Source organism: Desarmillaria tabescens (assembly GCF_030435595.1).
Source record: "Desarmillaria tabescens strain CCBAS 213 chromosome Unknown EV420scaffold_4, whole genome shotgun sequence".
Classification (NCBI taxonomy): domain Eukaryota; kingdom Fungi; phylum Basidiomycota; class Agaricomycetes; order Agaricales; family Physalacriaceae; genus Desarmillaria; species Desarmillaria tabescens.
In genome coordinates this window covers 1,034,473-1,050,461 of record NW_026848303.1, presented here as the reverse complement: position 1 = coordinate 1,050,461, position 15,989 = coordinate 1,034,473, and the positions used below count along the sequence as shown (strand labels likewise).

Genomic DNA, 15,989 nt, shown 5'->3' with positions numbered 1-15,989 from the left:
TCAGTAAGTGGCTTGACTTGCCAGACCAACTTGTGACGGCGCAGCACATTCTCGTCGTCCATTTCTTCAATCTCTTTACCCCAACCAAGGGCTGTTAAGCGTTCGACCACACTGTTTGACTAGATGAGCGGTATAATCTGCACAAGCGACAGACGACTTACCTATCAGCTCTTGCAGCACGAAGTGACTGGAGCTTGTCTGCATGTTCAGCAGCCCGGTCAGACATCCACTTCTCGCAGGCATCCGAATGCTGGAAATTTATGTTTTCAGTGTCTCGTCGTAGGACAGAGATCTCATCATCCTACTTTAGCAAGTCTCCGATGAGAAGTTTCTATGCGGTCGAACCATCTTCCACGACCATGACAGAGGCCTTCCTCTAGTTCATTGATGGATGGCGTATGGTAAAATGTCTCGCAACGTTGTCGGTCTATTACATATCGTCAGCTTTTGCCAGGTGATGGAATGTCCATACTCACGGCCTATCTTCTTATTCAATTGGAAACGAGGAACACACTGTAATAACTCGTAAGGAAGTTCGCGGGGGTCCGTGGTGCTGAGAGTGTATGCTGAGAGTGTACAGATAAATGCGAAGATGGGCAAGTATAGCCGACTCCTGGCATAAATTTGTTGGACGTACATATCATTGTTCCAATACAAGCATGTCCTGCAGATCCGCATCCTAAACTGCCATTGGACGAGTTTTGTTGCTTTAAAACAGTTCTGACATTGGTGTAAGCAGTGAAACATATCAGAAAAAGGACCACATACTTGACAGTAGTTGTCAAAGGCCAGGCTCGCATACTGCGGCTCGGTCATATCGTCTGGTAACAGAGGTAAGTTGACATTTTCGCGAGCGCCTTTCCAGATGAAACTGGATGAACGCTGGAGAAGAATGGCGCGGAGGTCTTTCGTCGTTTGGCTCAGATGAAGAAGATCAAGGGGCTCGAGATGCCGAAAGATCTAAGCCAATTTTTAGTTAATGGGTCGTGCTGCTACTCTGGTCTTTCGTCGTAGCTCACCTCAAAGAGTACATCAAGCGGAGTCTCAGCAAAATTTCCAAAGAGTCCCTTTCGTCGACGGGTTGATTTCTGCTGGCCCGAATCCGAGTCATCTTTCAGCTGAGACTTCGGCTTTTCAGCACGCTGCTTCTTGGTCCTGGTCCTATGCTTGACTAGAACCAGGGGGATTGGCTCTGGATTGTCCTTAACTTCTGGAGTTGGCTTTCTTTCAATTAGGTTTCGAGCGTCTTGAAGAAATCATAGGGAACAGACAAGAAACCAGTCTCTTGTTATCGTCGTGGTGGTACCAATTCAAGGGGTTAATCCCACATGACGTAACTTATGGTCATACACGATCACATGACTTCCCCGAATTGCCCAAGTTAAAGTAAAGAATGAACTTGTTTTGGACATCCTGTTTACAGGCAAGCTATATATTCAATTCATTGTACATCTGTTACTATATCTTCTCTACTCAATTTTTATATTACAAAAATCAATCCAACTCTTCCAGACCCTCTTGTTCCACAGCTCCAAGTTCACTTCCAGATTCGACATCAACATCCTCCTTCCAAACTACTAGCGTAAACCCATTCACCACATTAGGCAAACGGTACATCGGTATACCCCGCTGACCCGGCGTCTGGAACGGGTTCAGCGCAATCTCATACTCCTTCCTCGCAGGCACACGAGGTCCTAGCATCCGCGGAATCGTAGAACGCTGTTGTTCACAGGACTGTTCCGCGTATTCCGTGACAGCAAAAGGAATCGACGCCAGATGCGCCGCCTGGATGACGGGAATCCATTCTCGGTACGACGCAAGCCCGGCGTTAAATGCGATGATCGCGTCAGGGCGTCCAGAGCTGGAACCCATCAGGTCTGGAGACCAGGTAGGCGAATCTCCGTGCAGGAATATCTCGATGGAACCGCTCCCGCATTCCTTCGGAGTTTTATACGCAAAGACTGGCGAAGAAGTATTCGATTTGGCGACAAGGGATTGTGGATGGGATTTCTTCGCCTCTTTGACGAGTTTCTCGACGCTCTGACCAAAGAGCACAAGCTTGATATCATGATACGGCAACAAGAGTGCTATTTCAGAAAACCTATTCAAATATCGTCAGTCCTCGCTTGATGAATAAATATTCGACTCACAATGGAAGATAGTTCAACTCCACTTCGGCACCAATCGCATGGATGCGAAGCTGTACTCTCTTTCCCTGCACTCCCTGCAGTAGGGACGTGTCACCTTCAAACAATGCACAATCAACCAATACGCGCTCAGAGGAAAGCTCATAAGCAGCGCAGCGGGGGATTCCTTGGGAAGCCTCCGCCATTCGTGCCACGCGTCCCAACCAATCCATCTCCCGCCCCCAGTCCGTCACCAACCTGAGGCCTCTTATCCACAGATTCAAAATGCCGATACGGAATCAAGTCTATCAGGTAACTTCCATCCCTCAGCATCAGTGAGGTGCTTGGTACCCAAGAGGTCTTTCCCATCCGAGATGGTCGAATTTCCCGAGCATGGATTTAAGCATAGAAGCATAGGGCGATCCCTCGGCCAAAGATTTTCCGAGCTCTCCCATGTTCTGGTGGGGAATCGGTCCGCCTCTGTGACTCCAGAAACCAAAGCCGGACCCTCCGAGTACGTCGAAGCGGCCCCGGGCGATGCTGTCGTTAAATGTGCCATCTGTTTCGAGACGGCCCCAAGGAAAGGAGGTTAGGATCGCTTGAGTTTCTGGGAGACGTAGCATGTGTCTCTATTGTATGAACAATCATGAATAAATAGGTTTTTGAAGATGGTTTTCTTTCACCTTATTGTCAGGACATAGCTGCTTGTGCGTAAAGAACTTTAGCCCTGTTCCGTTGTTCCAGTCTTGCTTGCTACACTGCAGACAATGAATAATTCGTAGCCCAAGACAGATTCGAAATAGCACAAATCTCTTTGCTACAATATATAACTGCCTTGCACGCCGTGCATCGCAAAGGTTTCTTTGGCGGAATGATGTTCTGCTTGCACGACGCGCAAACAGGCATGACACCAAAATCAAGGTCATCAGGGATATGGCCCTTCTTTTCAGCAGCCATGAGCTTCTTTGCTCCCTTTGTGAGATCTCCAAAGAAATCCATATTCCCCATCATGCTCAGCATCTGGCCCATGCTCGCCATGGTTGAAGTCAAAGGAGTAATCCAATTCGAATTTGCAAAGACCACGCGACGCGACAATAATTAGGGCCGGCTGCGGCCAAAGTGAATTGTTTCGTTTGCCAGTGCGAACTACTCATACTGCTACTACTAGTCTAATTACACAACTTCCTCTGGTCTAGGCTTCTCCATGCTTATCGTACACATATTCCAGCATATACATGGCTCCCACAACTTTGCCTTTGCCTTATCTCGCACTTCCTCCTTCGACCAATCAACACCCGCACTCCCCTCTTCGATGCCCTGCTCAGCGACAGCGACAGCCACCTCAAAATTCACCTGAGGCGCGTCTCCAAAGTCAGGCAAAAGTGCATCGTCTGGATCTTTCAGTGCCGGGGACAGAGACGCCAGTCTACGTGCGCCTGCAATGATCATCGTGTCTGTCATCTTGCGAGACTGACAAAGCATAGCGCCAAACCCAAGTCCAGGATAAATCAGCGCATCTAGGATCATCAGAGCCAAAGTAGAGGAAACGAGAAAAACAGACGTACTGTTACACTCGGCAATGATATAATCCTTCCCATTCGGCATCTTAGCCGGAGGGAATGGACTACCCGTAGCCAACAACGCCTTCCCACCCGTCCACTCATTCGCATCGCTCGGATCGACCTCAATCAATCGACTCGGGTTCGACAGAGGCAGGATGATCGGTCTCTCACAGTGTGCCGCCATCGTCTTCACAACCTCTTCCGTGAAAGCACCCGCGTGAGTCGAGCACCCAATCAACACCGTCGGTTTTACTTGCTTAACTACATCCAGGAGACCGACCTCACCGGTGAACGATGCCCATTCTTCGTCCGATCGAATGAATGCGTGAAGGTCCTTGCGAACGTCAGGTGTGCTCTGTTTGATGAGCCCGTGCTTGTCAACGAGCCAGAATTTGGCATTAGCCTCTTCTTCTGAAGTGCCATCTGTAGCGACCATGGCATCACGTAGCTGTTTCGTGATGCCCAGTCCGGCGGAGCCGGCACCGTAGACGATGAATCGTTGATCACAAAGTTTGGTCTTCGTTATGCCAATTGCAGACATGACACAAGAGAGAGTAACTGCACCAGTTCCTTGACTAAATAGAAGAATGGTCAAAATTGATAACATCAGTGACCCGGCCCTCTTACATATCATCGTTGAATACTGAATGAGTGTCCCGATAGCGTTCGAGGATACGTTGGGCATTCGTCACACCAAAGTCCTCGAAGTGGAGTAGGCAATGAGGGAAGTACTTTCGAACAAGCTGCACAAACTTGTCGATAAACTGGTCGTATTGCTCTCCACGGATACGTTTGTTGGGCCAGCCCTAACATCATAATGAGTTTTCGTTGAAGTTTGAAAACGGTATACTTACCACGTAAAGCTCGTCATTGAGAAGATTCTCGTTGTCTGTCCCGACGTCAAGCGTAACGGCAAGAGCTCTAGAAGGATCGATGCCTCCTATGAGTCTAATATCATAATCAATCGAACTGTTCACTATTTCGATGATGGTAGTCGACGCACGTGTATATCACCGACTTGGCCGCAGAAATCTGTAGAACAGATAAATCATATTATTTGAACTATGTCTCAGACACCTACCCCGATTCCCTGCAACAAAATCAGCACGATGATAGAGCAAACAGGCGGTGAAGCATACCCCAACACCTTGATCACCAATGCCCAGAATAGCCTCCGCATCGGAGCATACAATGAGATCAATGCTTCGACCTCTGATCTGTTCGAGAAAGTCTTGCTCCATCGTGTCTTGATCAGGAAAGGTCAGATACAATCCCTCGCTCCTCCGGAAGAGATGGGAATAGTTGGCGATCGCATCAGCCTGTTAGAGAAATGTTAGTTGTCTGTGTATGGGCTTGCCACCGCCGCGGATAACCAACGTGAACGCGAGGCGAATGTAGAATGAACGGTGCATAGCACTAGTTTACGAAATGGCGACGATAGGTGTTACCGGTGTAGCCCGAGAAGATTAAAAGAAGACGTCACTCCTGGGAGGCAACCGGCCAAAATGCAAGGGAAACAATTGGAACACAGATAATGTGTCGGTTACCATTAAGGGGAACCCCGATTCATTTTGCTATGACCGAAAGCCTTGATCAGAACTTGATCAGTTGTCCATCCATTTTCACAGGCTTTTGTCCAGTTTGAAACAGTCGCTTACCAGGAGTGCATAGTATGCAGAATTTCCTGCCGCAAGAGACGCTCATAGACTGAATAGGGCCGCATCATTACATGCTCGCTTGTTGCCCTGAGTTCGCTGAAAGCAGAAAGTTGAACGTGTCTCTGAGGCCGGAACGCCCACTGACAGAAGATTGCCGGTTGCGTGGGTGATATTGATGACCAAACAAGACCAGGTTTATCGCTGTTCCCGCGTATCGAGACGACGTGGCAAGCCCACTAGTGAACAAGTCTGGAACACTCACCTCGGTGGGGGTATAGATGATAGGCACGAGTTCTCTGAGATGCCTCGATAGCAACGCAAAGTAAAGCACCCAGTTCTGGTCCTTTAAGCTCTGCAAGAAGGAATTCTTGCGTATAGGTGAGTCCCGAGACTGTAGTTGGTCGTAGGCGCGTTCGCATTGCTCGTCAAGAGTATTGACGCGATACGGCAATCGCCCTGTGAGACCAAAAGCCTTGCGCTCAGCAAGGGAAAAGGCAGTGCCCTTGTTCCATCGGGAGCTGGTGAGTATCGCGTCTCCCCGAAGAGAGACATTGTACTGTGTCTTGGAGGAGGTCATGGTGGATGAACACCAAGGACAATGACCGAATTTCAACTAAGTACTCCATCGGAAGTATTTTTAGCGTTCCTGTTTATGATCCACCGCGGCCCGAGGGGATATTTGAATTGCTTTACTCTGGTTCCCTTGCCAGGCTCTCCGTCAGAGACCGGACTGGCCATCGTTTCTTCGAGAGACAGGTGCTCCGTGGTTTCCGAGATGGAAGAAGAGAACAAACAAAGAGGGACCGTCGTCACTCCGGAGGAGTTTCTCCATGATCTATAGTCACGTGTCGGTGCCGGATATCTCGGTGACGTCATGTTGAAATTGCGATCTCACCACTTGGCTTCATAAAAGTCTGACGTTTTCTATTACGCCCCACGCCATCTGTTCCTCCTTTCTACGACATACGAAATATCCTCAGTAACGTTTTCGAAATGCCGCTCGATACTCATGTACGACGGGGTCATCCGGGTACGTTGACAGCTTCTCGCTTCTGCACGCCCACTAACGCCGTTTTTGCAGTTGTCTTCGGTCTCCTCATTCTCTTCGGAATCATCACAGTGAGCATATCTCTTCGACATCGCATACACAGTTCTTATACACATTCTCACAGCTCTCAATATCCGCGTGGTTAACTTCGCAATTCAATAAGCATGGACATCAGAACGGAATATCCCAAAGGGACCGTGTCCGATACGTCTTGTTCGCCTCAACGTGGACTGTCGTATTCTGCATATTCTACATGGTTCTATTCTTGCATTCAGCCACAGGATCAGTGCTCACTAGCATCGCGTCTCACCTCATTTTGTACGTGCCGTTTGCGTCACCGTCGTATATCTGCTCATCAGGGTACCTCCAGCCTTTTCCTTACATGGGTTATCTGGACCGCAGCCGCAGCCGCCATAACCCAAAACCTCGGAGGAGGCTTGAACTGCAAGTGAGTTAGTTGTTGCACATACTCTTTCGAGGCCTCACAGATTCTCGCAGAACTCAGGATGTGTTCATTTACTGTGGTCAACTCAATGCACTTGAAGCATTCTGTTGGATAGAATGGTGCGTATATTTGCGCATATATGCGTCTAGTTCTGACATAAATTTAGGATATTGGTTACCTTGGCCGTCTTTTTCGTAATTTTCCGAGGCATTCAGGCCGCCCGACGCGGCGATGGGTACCGAGGAGGTCTTGTTAGCGTATAAGCAGGTACACGGTCATTTTACGCAAGCCATTCTTGGATAAAAATGATGCGTCTATGCGATTGTACGATAATATTTATGACACATATTCACCTTATTCAGTTATGTGGTTATTCCTGTTCAATAATGATCAACTGGTGGCCGTATTTTGGCTTTCTCGGGGTAGAGAACGTTCAAATGAGCGGTTGATGTTTACCTGGACGTTTCCACGAGCACTTGTACATAATATAAGTCCTGCGTAGGTGTTTACCCTGATCCCGCACAAACCGTGCATGAGCCATCGGCTTAGCACTGCGGGCCGACTGAGATTGGTCATCGTTGTTTCTTGACCTTAAACTGTGATGACTCTCGTATTCTTTCCTTCCCTATAATGCACCCATGCCCCAAACGCGGCGCCTCCCTAGTCTTCTCCTTTCGATTGGAGCAGAAAATGACCCTGATACTCGTCTCCGGCTCATTAGCGGCCTCTGGACTCTCGGACTTTTTCAGCACTTGAAGCTGACTCGAAGGTTGTTGTCTTAGCAAAGAGATGCATGAAGACGGCTTACGATGAATATGATGGAGGGACAAGTATGGACAGGTCTCTTTCGTAGACTGCGATTCCCTTCTAGGTTCCTCCAGACCGACGACGACGTCCAAGCACTCGAGGGATTCTTAGATTCGACTCCTGGGTTGCCTTTTGCCGTCACCACCGATAGCATCCTGAACAATGAAGCTCAACTGCGACCGCATTCACAGCTGAATGCATCTGCCAAGCTTGCGCATCACGCAACATCCCTGTCAGCACTACTGGCATGCAGTATCGGCGCGACTTTTTTTTTCACTATACCGGTCTGGGCCATCTAGGGAATGAAATTGGGTTCCGGCTAACTAGTAGCCTCTCGGGCTTTCTCAGCATTCACGACTAACCCGAAAGTCGTGGTACTAGTAAAGGGAAGCTCGAAGACGGTGGTGGGGCAAGGTGTTTTCCATAAACAGGGGCTCTCTGGGACCTTCCGAATGGCCGATGATGACGACATTGAGGCCTTCGAGGACTTCTTAGAATCGACTCCTGGATTTGTTTTTGTTGATGGCAATGCCGCAAGGCTCAGCGGACGTATGGATGTAGGCGGTGAGAAATACCTTTCGGGATACTGGGAGCAGGTGTGAATGATCTCTGAGGTGGATAAGTTGACGTGATGAGCTCAAATCAGCATGCTTGGTATGCTATTTCTCTTCGTTCGTCAGAAGCCGACTCCCGATAGCGTTTGAGTTTATAGATCCGAGAGCCTTAACTCTGGCATCGGTTTCCATGGACCCGAGACTGATTCGAAGGATACTGCGAGTGGAGTTCTTCCCATTTCGGCGTGAAGCAGCTATATATTCCTCCTCCAATTCATCAGGTAGGCAGTGCGCTTTTCTGGCTCCGTGTTGTATCTATCAATGGAGGTGATCCAGTGCTACGGCCAATATACATTGTGTCCTAAGCTAGCTAGGATAGGTATAGAGACGATGACTATGCCTGTGCTTGCTGATAATTTTAAGTCATCCACAGTCGCCGCGAGACCCGTGGCTATTCCAGGATAGTTTTACAATTCCGCCATCTAGGAGAATGATTTACGGCATTAATGAGCATTTGATGTCGCAATGAGGTCTCGCTCCAATGAAGGTGGTCGTTTCAGCGCCCCTTTGAGGCTTTGCCAAACATGGAGTACATATCACTCTCATTCAGTGTATTGCATAGAGGATTTCTTGTGCTTGGTGACGGGCATTGGGTATGTTGAACTCCTTTGCAACTCCTTTGTCACAACAATGATGCTCAAAAGAATCAGCTGGGTAGTCGGGCTCAGTATACACCAATGCCTATTTATTGATGCTGTAAGATACCAAAGATTCTCCAAAAATAAACCATGATAGTTTCAATACTTGAGGCTATTTGCTGTGTTGCCATAGCCTACACACTATATAGCAAAGGGTGGTTTCCACCCTCAAGTCTTACATCCTCAGGACCCCCTTGCTCATCATTCTACCTTTACTCAGACTTCCTCAATGGCTATTCAGACTGATATTCCTGCAAATCTCACCAATGCTGACAGGACTTTTATATTCCAAGAACTTGATGGTGAATTGAATTCAAGGATCCTCTATGCTCTATTGCAAGGTCTGCTTGTTTATTTTTTCAGATATTTATAAGCATTTAACTATGCACAAAGGCATATATACAGGAATCATTGCTATCACACTATGGAATGCCTGTGAGAGGAATATCCTTATCTTTTTGTCAATGCTGAAGTGAATGGCATAGTTACAAGCAAGTTCCATCCAGTTGGATGGGCTATGGTCATTGTCATAACTCTCCTCTATATTGTGACCACTATCAACTTTGCCCTTGCTTGGCTATCCATCTGCTCTTTATATATCAACCATGGCCAGAGTATTTGGACAAAGTATCAGTTTTATACTATTCCTACTGCTTTAGTAACACTGGGGTCTGGTATCTCAGCCACTATCTGCACTATTCTTGCAGATTCTACCATAGTGTGTGACATTTTATTAGAAATTTCTACCACAGATTCAAGCTGCTAACTAAACTGTAGATTTGGCGTTGTTGGATGGTCTGTGGACAGCAGTGGCTGACTATTTTGCTTCCTGTCCTTTTTCTTATTTCTGCAACTGGTAAGCTCACCTACATCTCTCAGCTGGATGATTTACTCAAGCCTTAGTACAGCATGCAACACAGTTGTTGTGTACAAAAATTGGACCACTCCTTTCAAGCCATACATTCTTGGAAACATACTTTATTCATCATTCATTCTTGCCACAACTTTATGGTGCACCTTACTCGTCATCTACCATATTGTCACTGTTACACAAGCAGGAAACAATATGGGAGGTGGACTTAGAACTTATCGCCATGTTATTGAGCTTTTGGTTGAATCAGCAGCTCTTCATGCTGTATTCTCCATCTTATTTACAGTCCTCTATGCTTGTAGTAGTCCTGCATTCTGGTACTTTAGTGTACTTGCTGGAGTTGCAAAGGTATGCTCATATTCTTCCCCTGTCTTTGGATTTAACAGACATCATATAGGGAGTTGCACCAACACTCCTTGTTGGGCGCATTGCAGCAGGTCATGCCCGCCCAGATGACTCTTGGCAGGGAAGCATGATATCAGGCTCACTTCACTTCAGGACACGCTCTGGAGGTCAGAATTCGCAGCAGGATTCTATGGTGAGTGAGGACTTCAAAAGCTAGCATGAATATTGCATGTTGACAGGCACCCAGGATGATACTGGTGTCGAGACTGGCATCTATGAGACTACCCCCATGACCCAGCTGGAGGATGATCATTGCGATAATAAGAAAGTTGACAATCCAAGGGAGGACATCCAAGTCGAGGTTAGACTGAATGATGATTGATGATCCCGATGCGACAATTGTATGAGCTGTGAAGCTTGCTAACGAGGCTTCTGACCTGTACTAGAAAGTACGCATGCTTTATCTACTTATGACAAAATATGAAGTTCCATCTTTGCGACTGCCAACGAAGTCTTACTCATTCAATTACCTCTGACCGAACTTACCGAGTCCTGAATTTTCCCTAGAGCTGTTGTTCCCATGGTGCGAAGTAAAACAATGACTAGTCATATCATAGAAGAACACAAGAAAGATCAGAGTATACGCAGCTAGGAATAGTATCATGAGCTGTCCATGTATTCGCTGGCCGTTGGTATCTCCTCGAATACAAGCGACCCTTGCTGCTCCTTCAACCACTGAACACTTCGTTTCTCGTCCATGAAATACGTATATGCTCTCCGCAGATCCTCCACACCCACTTGCTCCGCCTTTCGTTTCCGAGCTAGCATCTGAGCGCATGAAATGAGGTTGAGCGAGTACCGCAGCGTCGTTTGCATGGCCATAGATGTCAAGACACTAGTAGCTTCCGAAGTAAGCGTGACATCCTCCTCTTGGCATCTGTGTTCTCGTCAGACCTGCGCGTAAAAAAGGCAACTCGCATTTCCGTACCGTATTTGTATGATTTGCTCGATGTCTTCTTCGCTGTACGGCTTGGTGCTGACAATGAGGACACGATCGAGAAGATCCACAGGTAGCCCATGGGGGACTGCGGAAAGTTGTCCCTCGGATACGAGCCATGCCTCGATTAGAAGCCATAATGACCAAAGGAGCTAGATCATTTTCCAAGGCGCGGTTCAAGAATGAGAAGCATTCAATGTCGAGCATGTGAACCTCGTCGATGAAAAGGACCTGCATAGTACTCTTGTTAGCGCAGATATTTTGATGCAAGGCGCGTACGTACACCTGGTATGATCTCAGCCTTGCCCTCCTCGCGCCACTCCGCCACCTTGGTGTTGATCTGATTCCGTAGCTCTGGCTTGATTTCACCTGTGTCGCCTGCAAACAAAGCTAGGAAGCCCTGCGTCCTACTGTTGATGACGTCTATTTCGTGCAAAGACACCGTATGCACGACCTCTCTCCGTTTTTGTATTTCACCTTCGGGGCATTGAACGAATTTAGTCTGCACATCGTTGGTCAGTCCAACGATCTTGCCGGGAAAAAATAGAACATACATCAGCGCCCATAGCATCATAATCTCTAGACCGTGCAAACGAACGGCCGAGTTTAGTGATTTTACCAGACGTCTTGTCGATGGTAATGATGTCTCCTGCAAGGACTTTTTCCTTCGAGAGAGCGTCGATCATTTTAGTACCCAAGTCATAGATAGTCTCCATGTCGGTAGTTTTGATAGTGAGTTTTCCTGTTTTCGTAGCCTAGAAGGTGATACCTGTCAGCGCCTAAACTTGGCTAACAGAAAGTTCGTGCGTACGCCAGTCAGACTCCGGTCGATTTGGATCTCGACGACCTCCCCTTCGACGAGTTCTGTCTCTTCCTTGATGCGTATTCCAATGCTCCGTCGGAATGCCTGGGTCAACGCCTCAGTCTTTGACATCGATAGCGAGAATACCTCGCTGGCGGCAATCATGGTGAAGGGCACGTCTGGACCCAGCGTCTGTGCCATACCTATATCTCGCATTCAAGACGAAGTAAGTAGTATAATGTAGCAGAGACGCACCCAATGCAATAGCAGTCTTTCCCGTCGACGGAGGCCCAGCAAACAACATCGCTCGTCCTGCTATCCGTCCTTCCTGCACCATCTTGAGAATCATTCCAGCAGCCTTCCTAGCCTTGGCCTGCCCAACCATTCCCTGCGAATTAGCCCTTGGCTCTAACCGGTCGTCGAGTCCCAGTCCATGGATGTGCGAATGAACGCCTGCAAATCCTGGTGAGAGAAATTTCCCAAACAAACGCGTCAAATAACCCGACCTATGCGCTCCATCTTGGTGATATCCCGAAGTTCGGACGTCCCGGTCGTGATTTGGGTGGTCTGAACAGGAGTGAGCACTTCATTTTTGTGAGTTAGAAGGGAGAAATGGGTGCATACCATGATGGAAAAGTACAAGTGCCGTCGCGTCTTTGTTTGCGGGAAACATGCTTGCCAAACAGTGCTCAATTTCTTACTTTTGACTTTACCTCCTTTATCTCGCGTACTTGGGCGTCAATCCATGTTTGCCTCGACAAGGGCGAGCAATGGGCTCCTACGAACGCTGTTGACGGCCACTATCCCGCCTTCTTCTACCCTTTGTCGTAGCAGTCTACCTTTATGGATTCAACGTAGCTCGTACGCTACTGTTGTCGACAAAGTCACCGCCGCAGCGAAAAAGAAAGAGAGGGAAGCCTTTGTTCAAACATCTTCGTCGCTTTTCAAGACATACAAACCCATCACGCCCGGTACTCGTCACCTTCGACGACCTTTAACACCCGACCTGTACGAAGGACGACCCGTACGGGCCCTTACAGTCGCAAAGCGCAAAACTGGCGGTCGTAATAGGACAGGCCGGATCACCTGCAGACACCGTGGAGGAGGCCACAAGCAGCGGATACGCCTGCTCGATTTTCGTCGCGAGCAACCGGGTGTACACGATGTAGTCCGTGTCGAATATGACCCCGGCCGTTCCTCCCATATTGCGCTGTTGAAAAATCGTGACCCCAGGGCAGAGGGAAAGGCAAAATGGAGTTATATCCTGGCGACGGATGGGATGCGTGCTGGGGACACGGTGCAGAGCTTCAGGTCGGGAATTCCGGACGGACTCGTCCCAGGGTTCGACCTCAAGGCACTGAACAAGAAAAAGCCTGAAGGAGCCTCGGAAGAGGAAGTAGCTGCGTACGAGTCTTCTCAGTCACTCGCACTCGGTGTTTTCCGTTCCATGACCCTCAAGTCGGGCAATGTTCTTCCCTTGCGACTTATTCCTCCCGGCACCATCATCCATAATATCACACTCTCACCTCAAGGCCCCGCTATCCTTGTACGCTCTGCGGGTACATCTGGGCAGGTCATGGCCCATGAAGACTCAGGCCGGTACACCCAAGTCCGGTTGCAGAGTGGTGAAGTGCGCAAGGTTCTGCAGGATTGCTGCGCGACGATTGGAAAAGTGTCGAACCCCCTTTGGAAGCACAGGAGCCTCGGAAAGGCTGGGAGGCGGCGTTGGCTAGGCTGGAGGCCAGAGGTCCGTGGTGTTGCAATGAACAAGTACGTCTTTTCAATTTTACAGTTGTATTGTACTGACTTATTCTCTAGATCTGACCATCCTCACGGTGGTGGACGTGGAAAGTCAAAATCGAACAAGCATCCTGTCTCGATATGGGGCTGGGGTACAAAGGGTACAAGGACGAGGAAGCCAGGTCCCAAGGGTCCCAAGAACAGTAACAAGATGGTTATACGCGAGCGCCCGAGAGGCGTTGAGAAACGGGGCGCTGTATAATAGCATCCTGATATTTTATTACGCTAATCCTATCCCATCAGAATCAGACCTAGAACGTTCATTGAGGTCCAGAATTTACCTGGTTACTCTTCTTCTTCCTCTTCCTCTTCTCCTTCCTCTTCTTCTTTCAATGCTTTCTTCGTCTCCTTGTTTAGCTCTGCCTTTCCTACTGCATCTCTCCAGGCCGTAAGTTCGTCGCCAAGCTGGTTCCTTGCCAATTGTATGGCATCCTTCAGCGCGGCATAGTAAGCCTTCTGCCCGTCTGCAGGTGTCTTTTTGAGGTTGAATGTCGCATGTTTGGATTCTACCAGCGTAGGTGCATCCACCTCTTCAGGCGGGTTGAGATCATAACTCACGGTGATGGAGGTTGACATGAAAGCGTTATTTATGTTTGCTGTGCACCGTCGTCACGGACCTTCAAAAACAGAAAAAAATCTAACTCGCGATTAGTAAAAAGACAGACATTATGGCTGTAAGCATTAGTAGTCTACGTGTCTAACTCTATATTGCCCACCCAATCTTGAAGAGCTTATAGCCTCCTTCGTCAGCTCTCCCGACACCTCCTTGCCTCCCGATGGTTTCCTTCTCCAAAACAACCAGCCCAGAAGTCATCTCAGACTCTGGAAAAACAGCCTCGACTGTATGGTCCATACCCTCATGTCTTCCCGTCGAGCGGAGGGGGATCATGAGCCAGAACGTCCCGTTCAGCGCCAGAAGCTGCTCAACACATCCCTTTATCCATTCCGCATGCTTGGCATGGTAAATCACGTCGGCGGCCAGAATGATATCGAAGGGCTTATCCATAGGATGGTTAAAATCTGGAGACTCCCAGTCGAAGCGTCGGACATCGATTGTAGATGATGAGCAAGGAAAATTGGTCTGTACGTTGGCGCTAAGATTGGCGAGGACGTCTGGGTGATAGTCTGTGGCGACAATGGTCTGTGGAATGGATAGCCTCCGAGAGCTTGGCAACGACGATGCTCAACAAGCCCGTGCCGGCGCCCAGCTCCAAGACGCGCAAAGGCCGCGACATGTCCAACCCGAAGGCTCCCGGCGATGCGCACATCTTCTCTGCTAGCAAGATCGAGCTAGCCCAGCTCTGAAGGCCGACGGACGTATGATCCTCGCTGGACAATGGGGCGTCATTCAGCTCTACTTCGACGGATCCGCTGAACTCGAAAGTCCTGGTAACAGCGCATTCGGTCTCCTCGTCGTCGCCTGCAAAGGCAGAAACAATCTGTGCAGGCTTCTTCCACCAAATCCCGTCTTGTCTCTGCCTCCGCCTCATCCAGCGTATCCTCGATCCAGATATCGGAGCGCGAGATAAAGCCTGTGATCCACTTGATAGCGAACTCACGTTCGAAAGGATCTGCACGTAGGACATCCTCGTCTTCATCTGTCAGATAATCACTCTCCTCTCCTCCTCCTCCTCCTCCTCCTTCCTCTTCATCGTCATCTTCCTCAGCCGAAGCATATCCCGAATCCGGTACAGACTGATCATGTATCCGGGTACTGGCTTTGCGTACAGGTACCGTCAACCTCGAAGGAACCGAAGGCCAATAAAAGTCTCTTAGCAAGCGAAGAGAGGCCGATACGTGCGCTCCAGAAAAAGTCCTCAGTCGGGCGAGAGGCGGCAAGAAAGCGGTGGGCAAAATTATGTGGGACATAATTGACGTTCTAATGGGTATCGTCTAGGTCGAGAAATTCTTAAAGCAGTAGTAGATTTCTATGGGGTTGGCAGCGTAGGTTGTTGGGCCCACGCTGCTAGCGTGCAAGGACAGGCATCGTGAAGGTGGTGGTAAGAGTCAGAGAGGCAGCCACCGAAAGGAACGCAAATTAATCAACTCAAAAGTTCCCACGGTCCCTGCATAGCGCTTGCGCCGTACTTTACTACTTGCTGTCGTGACTGCAACTTATGCTCGTCAACTTGGGGGCGGAAATCATATTTCAAACCAGTGGTACTTGTATGCATATTACTGGAAGAATTTCTAATAGCAAAGATAGTGTGTTCAAGGTATTTAAGTACCAATGTTTTTTGTTACATTTCCTCGAGTTTTCAAATCGTAATTACAAC

At 48.6% G+C, this 15,989-nt stretch overlaps 8 protein-coding genes across 8 annotated transcripts; 4 read left to right on the top strand and 4 right to left on the bottom strand.

Moving 5' to 3' along the window:
* Window positions 1-1,405: 1,405 nt before the first annotated feature.
* On the bottom strand, window positions 1,406-3,165 carry EV420DRAFT_1510022 (uncharacterized protein; the record flags this gene model as incomplete). The annotated part of the gene is made up of 6 exons (XM_060471491.1): window positions 1,406-2,101; window positions 2,151-2,215; window positions 2,245-2,359; window positions 2,478-2,755; window positions 2,810-2,884; window positions 2,958-3,165. Coding segments are annotated over 6 exons (1,348 nt in total), but the record flags the coding sequence as incomplete, so codon positions are not given.
* Window positions 3,166-3,299: 134 nt separating this feature from the next.
* EV420DRAFT_1709953 (uncharacterized protein) lies at window positions 3,300-6,390 on the bottom strand (the record flags this gene model as incomplete). Its single annotated transcript, XM_060479605.1, has 8 exons — window positions 5,609-6,390; window positions 4,828-5,007; window positions 4,770-4,778; window positions 4,692-4,720; window positions 4,543-4,636; window positions 4,316-4,494; window positions 3,692-4,263; window positions 3,300-3,643 (listed from the first exon to the last, which is right to left on the bottom strand). The coding sequence occupies exons 1-8, from the start codon at window positions 5,921-5,923 to the stop codon at window positions 3,300-3,302; spliced, it is 1,722 nt and encodes a 573-aa protein (XP_060336961.1). The 5' UTR covers window positions 5,924-6,390.
* EV420DRAFT_1510004 (uncharacterized protein) lies at window positions 6,138-7,262 on the top strand. The gene is made up of 6 exons (XM_060471490.1): window positions 6,138-6,376; window positions 6,428-6,465; window positions 6,519-6,712; window positions 6,765-6,842; window positions 6,893-6,958; window positions 7,006-7,262. Exons 1-6 carry the CDS (start codon window positions 6,340-6,342, stop codon window positions 7,100-7,102), a joined length of 510 nt encoding a protein of 169 aa, XP_060336960.1. The 5' UTR covers window positions 6,138-6,339; the 3' UTR covers window positions 7,103-7,262.
* Window positions 7,263-7,477: 215 nt separating this feature from the next.
* EV420DRAFT_1474927 (uncharacterized protein) lies at window positions 7,478-8,729 on the top strand (the record flags this gene model as incomplete). The annotated part of the gene is made up of 4 exons (XM_060469253.1): window positions 7,478-7,608; window positions 7,711-7,898; window positions 7,995-8,242; window positions 8,634-8,729. The coding sequence occupies 4 exons, from the start codon at window positions 7,478-7,480 to the stop codon at window positions 8,727-8,729; spliced, it is 663 nt and encodes a 220-aa protein (XP_060336959.1).
* Window positions 8,730-9,011: 282 nt separating this feature from the next.
* EV420DRAFT_811202 (uncharacterized protein) lies at window positions 9,012-10,632 on the top strand. The gene is made up of 6 exons (XM_060483555.1): window positions 9,012-9,239; window positions 9,292-9,616; window positions 9,676-9,754; window positions 9,807-10,117; window positions 10,167-10,307; window positions 10,362-10,632. The coding sequence occupies exons 2-6, from the start codon at window positions 9,416-9,418 to the stop codon at window positions 10,494-10,496; spliced, it is 867 nt and encodes a 288-aa protein (XP_060336958.1). The 5' UTR covers window positions 9,012-9,239; window positions 9,292-9,415; the 3' UTR covers window positions 10,497-10,632.
* Window positions 10,633-10,774: 142 nt separating this feature from the next.
* Window positions 10,775-12,540, bottom strand: EV420DRAFT_1617493 (DNA helicase; the record flags this gene model as incomplete). Its single annotated transcript, XM_060475244.1, has 9 exons — window positions 10,775-11,051; window positions 11,103-11,215; window positions 11,256-11,342; window positions 11,395-11,613; window positions 11,666-11,866; window positions 11,923-12,116; window positions 12,169-12,366; window positions 12,420-12,480; window positions 12,538-12,540. The coding sequence occupies 9 exons, from the start codon at window positions 12,538-12,540 to the stop codon at window positions 10,775-10,777; spliced, it is 1,353 nt and encodes a 450-aa protein (XP_060336957.1).
* A 118-nt stretch (window positions 12,541-12,658) lies between these two features.
* EV420DRAFT_1261327 (translation protein SH3-like domain-containing protein) lies at window positions 12,659-13,915 on the top strand (the record flags this gene model as incomplete). Its single annotated transcript, XM_060467060.1, has 2 exons — window positions 12,659-13,683; window positions 13,732-13,915. 2 exons carry the CDS (start codon window positions 12,659-12,661, stop codon window positions 13,913-13,915), a joined length of 1,209 nt encoding a protein of 402 aa, XP_060336956.1.
* A 416-nt stretch (window positions 13,916-14,331) lies between these two features.
* Window positions 14,332-15,743, bottom strand: EV420DRAFT_1509982 (putative methyltransferase-domain-containing protein). The gene is given in 3 exon segments (XM_060471489.1): window positions 14,332-14,854; window positions 14,892-15,152; window positions 15,172-15,743. The coding sequence occupies 3 exon segments, from the start codon at window positions 15,580-15,582 to the stop codon at window positions 14,417-14,419; spliced, it is 1,110 nt and encodes a 369-aa protein (XP_060336955.1). The 5' UTR covers window positions 15,583-15,743; the 3' UTR covers window positions 14,332-14,416.
* Between the last annotated feature and the right edge of the window lie 246 nt (window positions 15,744-15,989).

Bases quoted from the DNA above. Each gene is read 5' to 3' on its own strand.
- EV420DRAFT_1510004 (XM_060471490.1), top strand. From the start codon at position 6,340: ATGCCGCTCGATACTCATGTACGACGGGGTCATCCGG. The intron at 6,843-6,892 runs GTGAGTTAGTTG...AGATTCTCGCAG, and splicing joins GGAGGAGGCTTGAACTGCAA to AACTCAGGATGTGTTCATTT. The intron at 6,959-7,005 runs GTGCGTATATTT...ACATAAATTTAG, and splicing joins GCATTCTGTTGGATAGAATG to GATATTGGTTACCTTGGCCG.
- EV420DRAFT_811202 (XM_060483555.1), top strand. From the start codon at position 9,416: ATGGTCATTGTCATAACTCTCCTCTATATTGTGACCACTATCAACTTT. The intron at 9,617-9,675 runs GTGTGTGACATT...ACTAAACTGTAG, and splicing joins TTCTTGCAGATTCTACCATA to ATTTGGCGTTGTTGGATGGT. The intron at 10,118-10,166 runs GTATGCTCATAT...GACATCATATAG, and splicing joins TACTTGCTGGAGTTGCAAAG to GGAGTTGCACCAACACTCCT.
- EV420DRAFT_1509982 (XM_060471489.1), bottom strand. From the start codon at position 15,582: ATGTCCCACATAATTTTGCCCACCGCTTTCTTGCCGCCTCTCGCCCGA. The intron at 14,855-14,891 runs GTCGTTGCCAAG...TCCATTCCACAG, and splicing joins GCACGGGCTTGTTGAGCATC to ACCATTGTCGCCACAGACTA.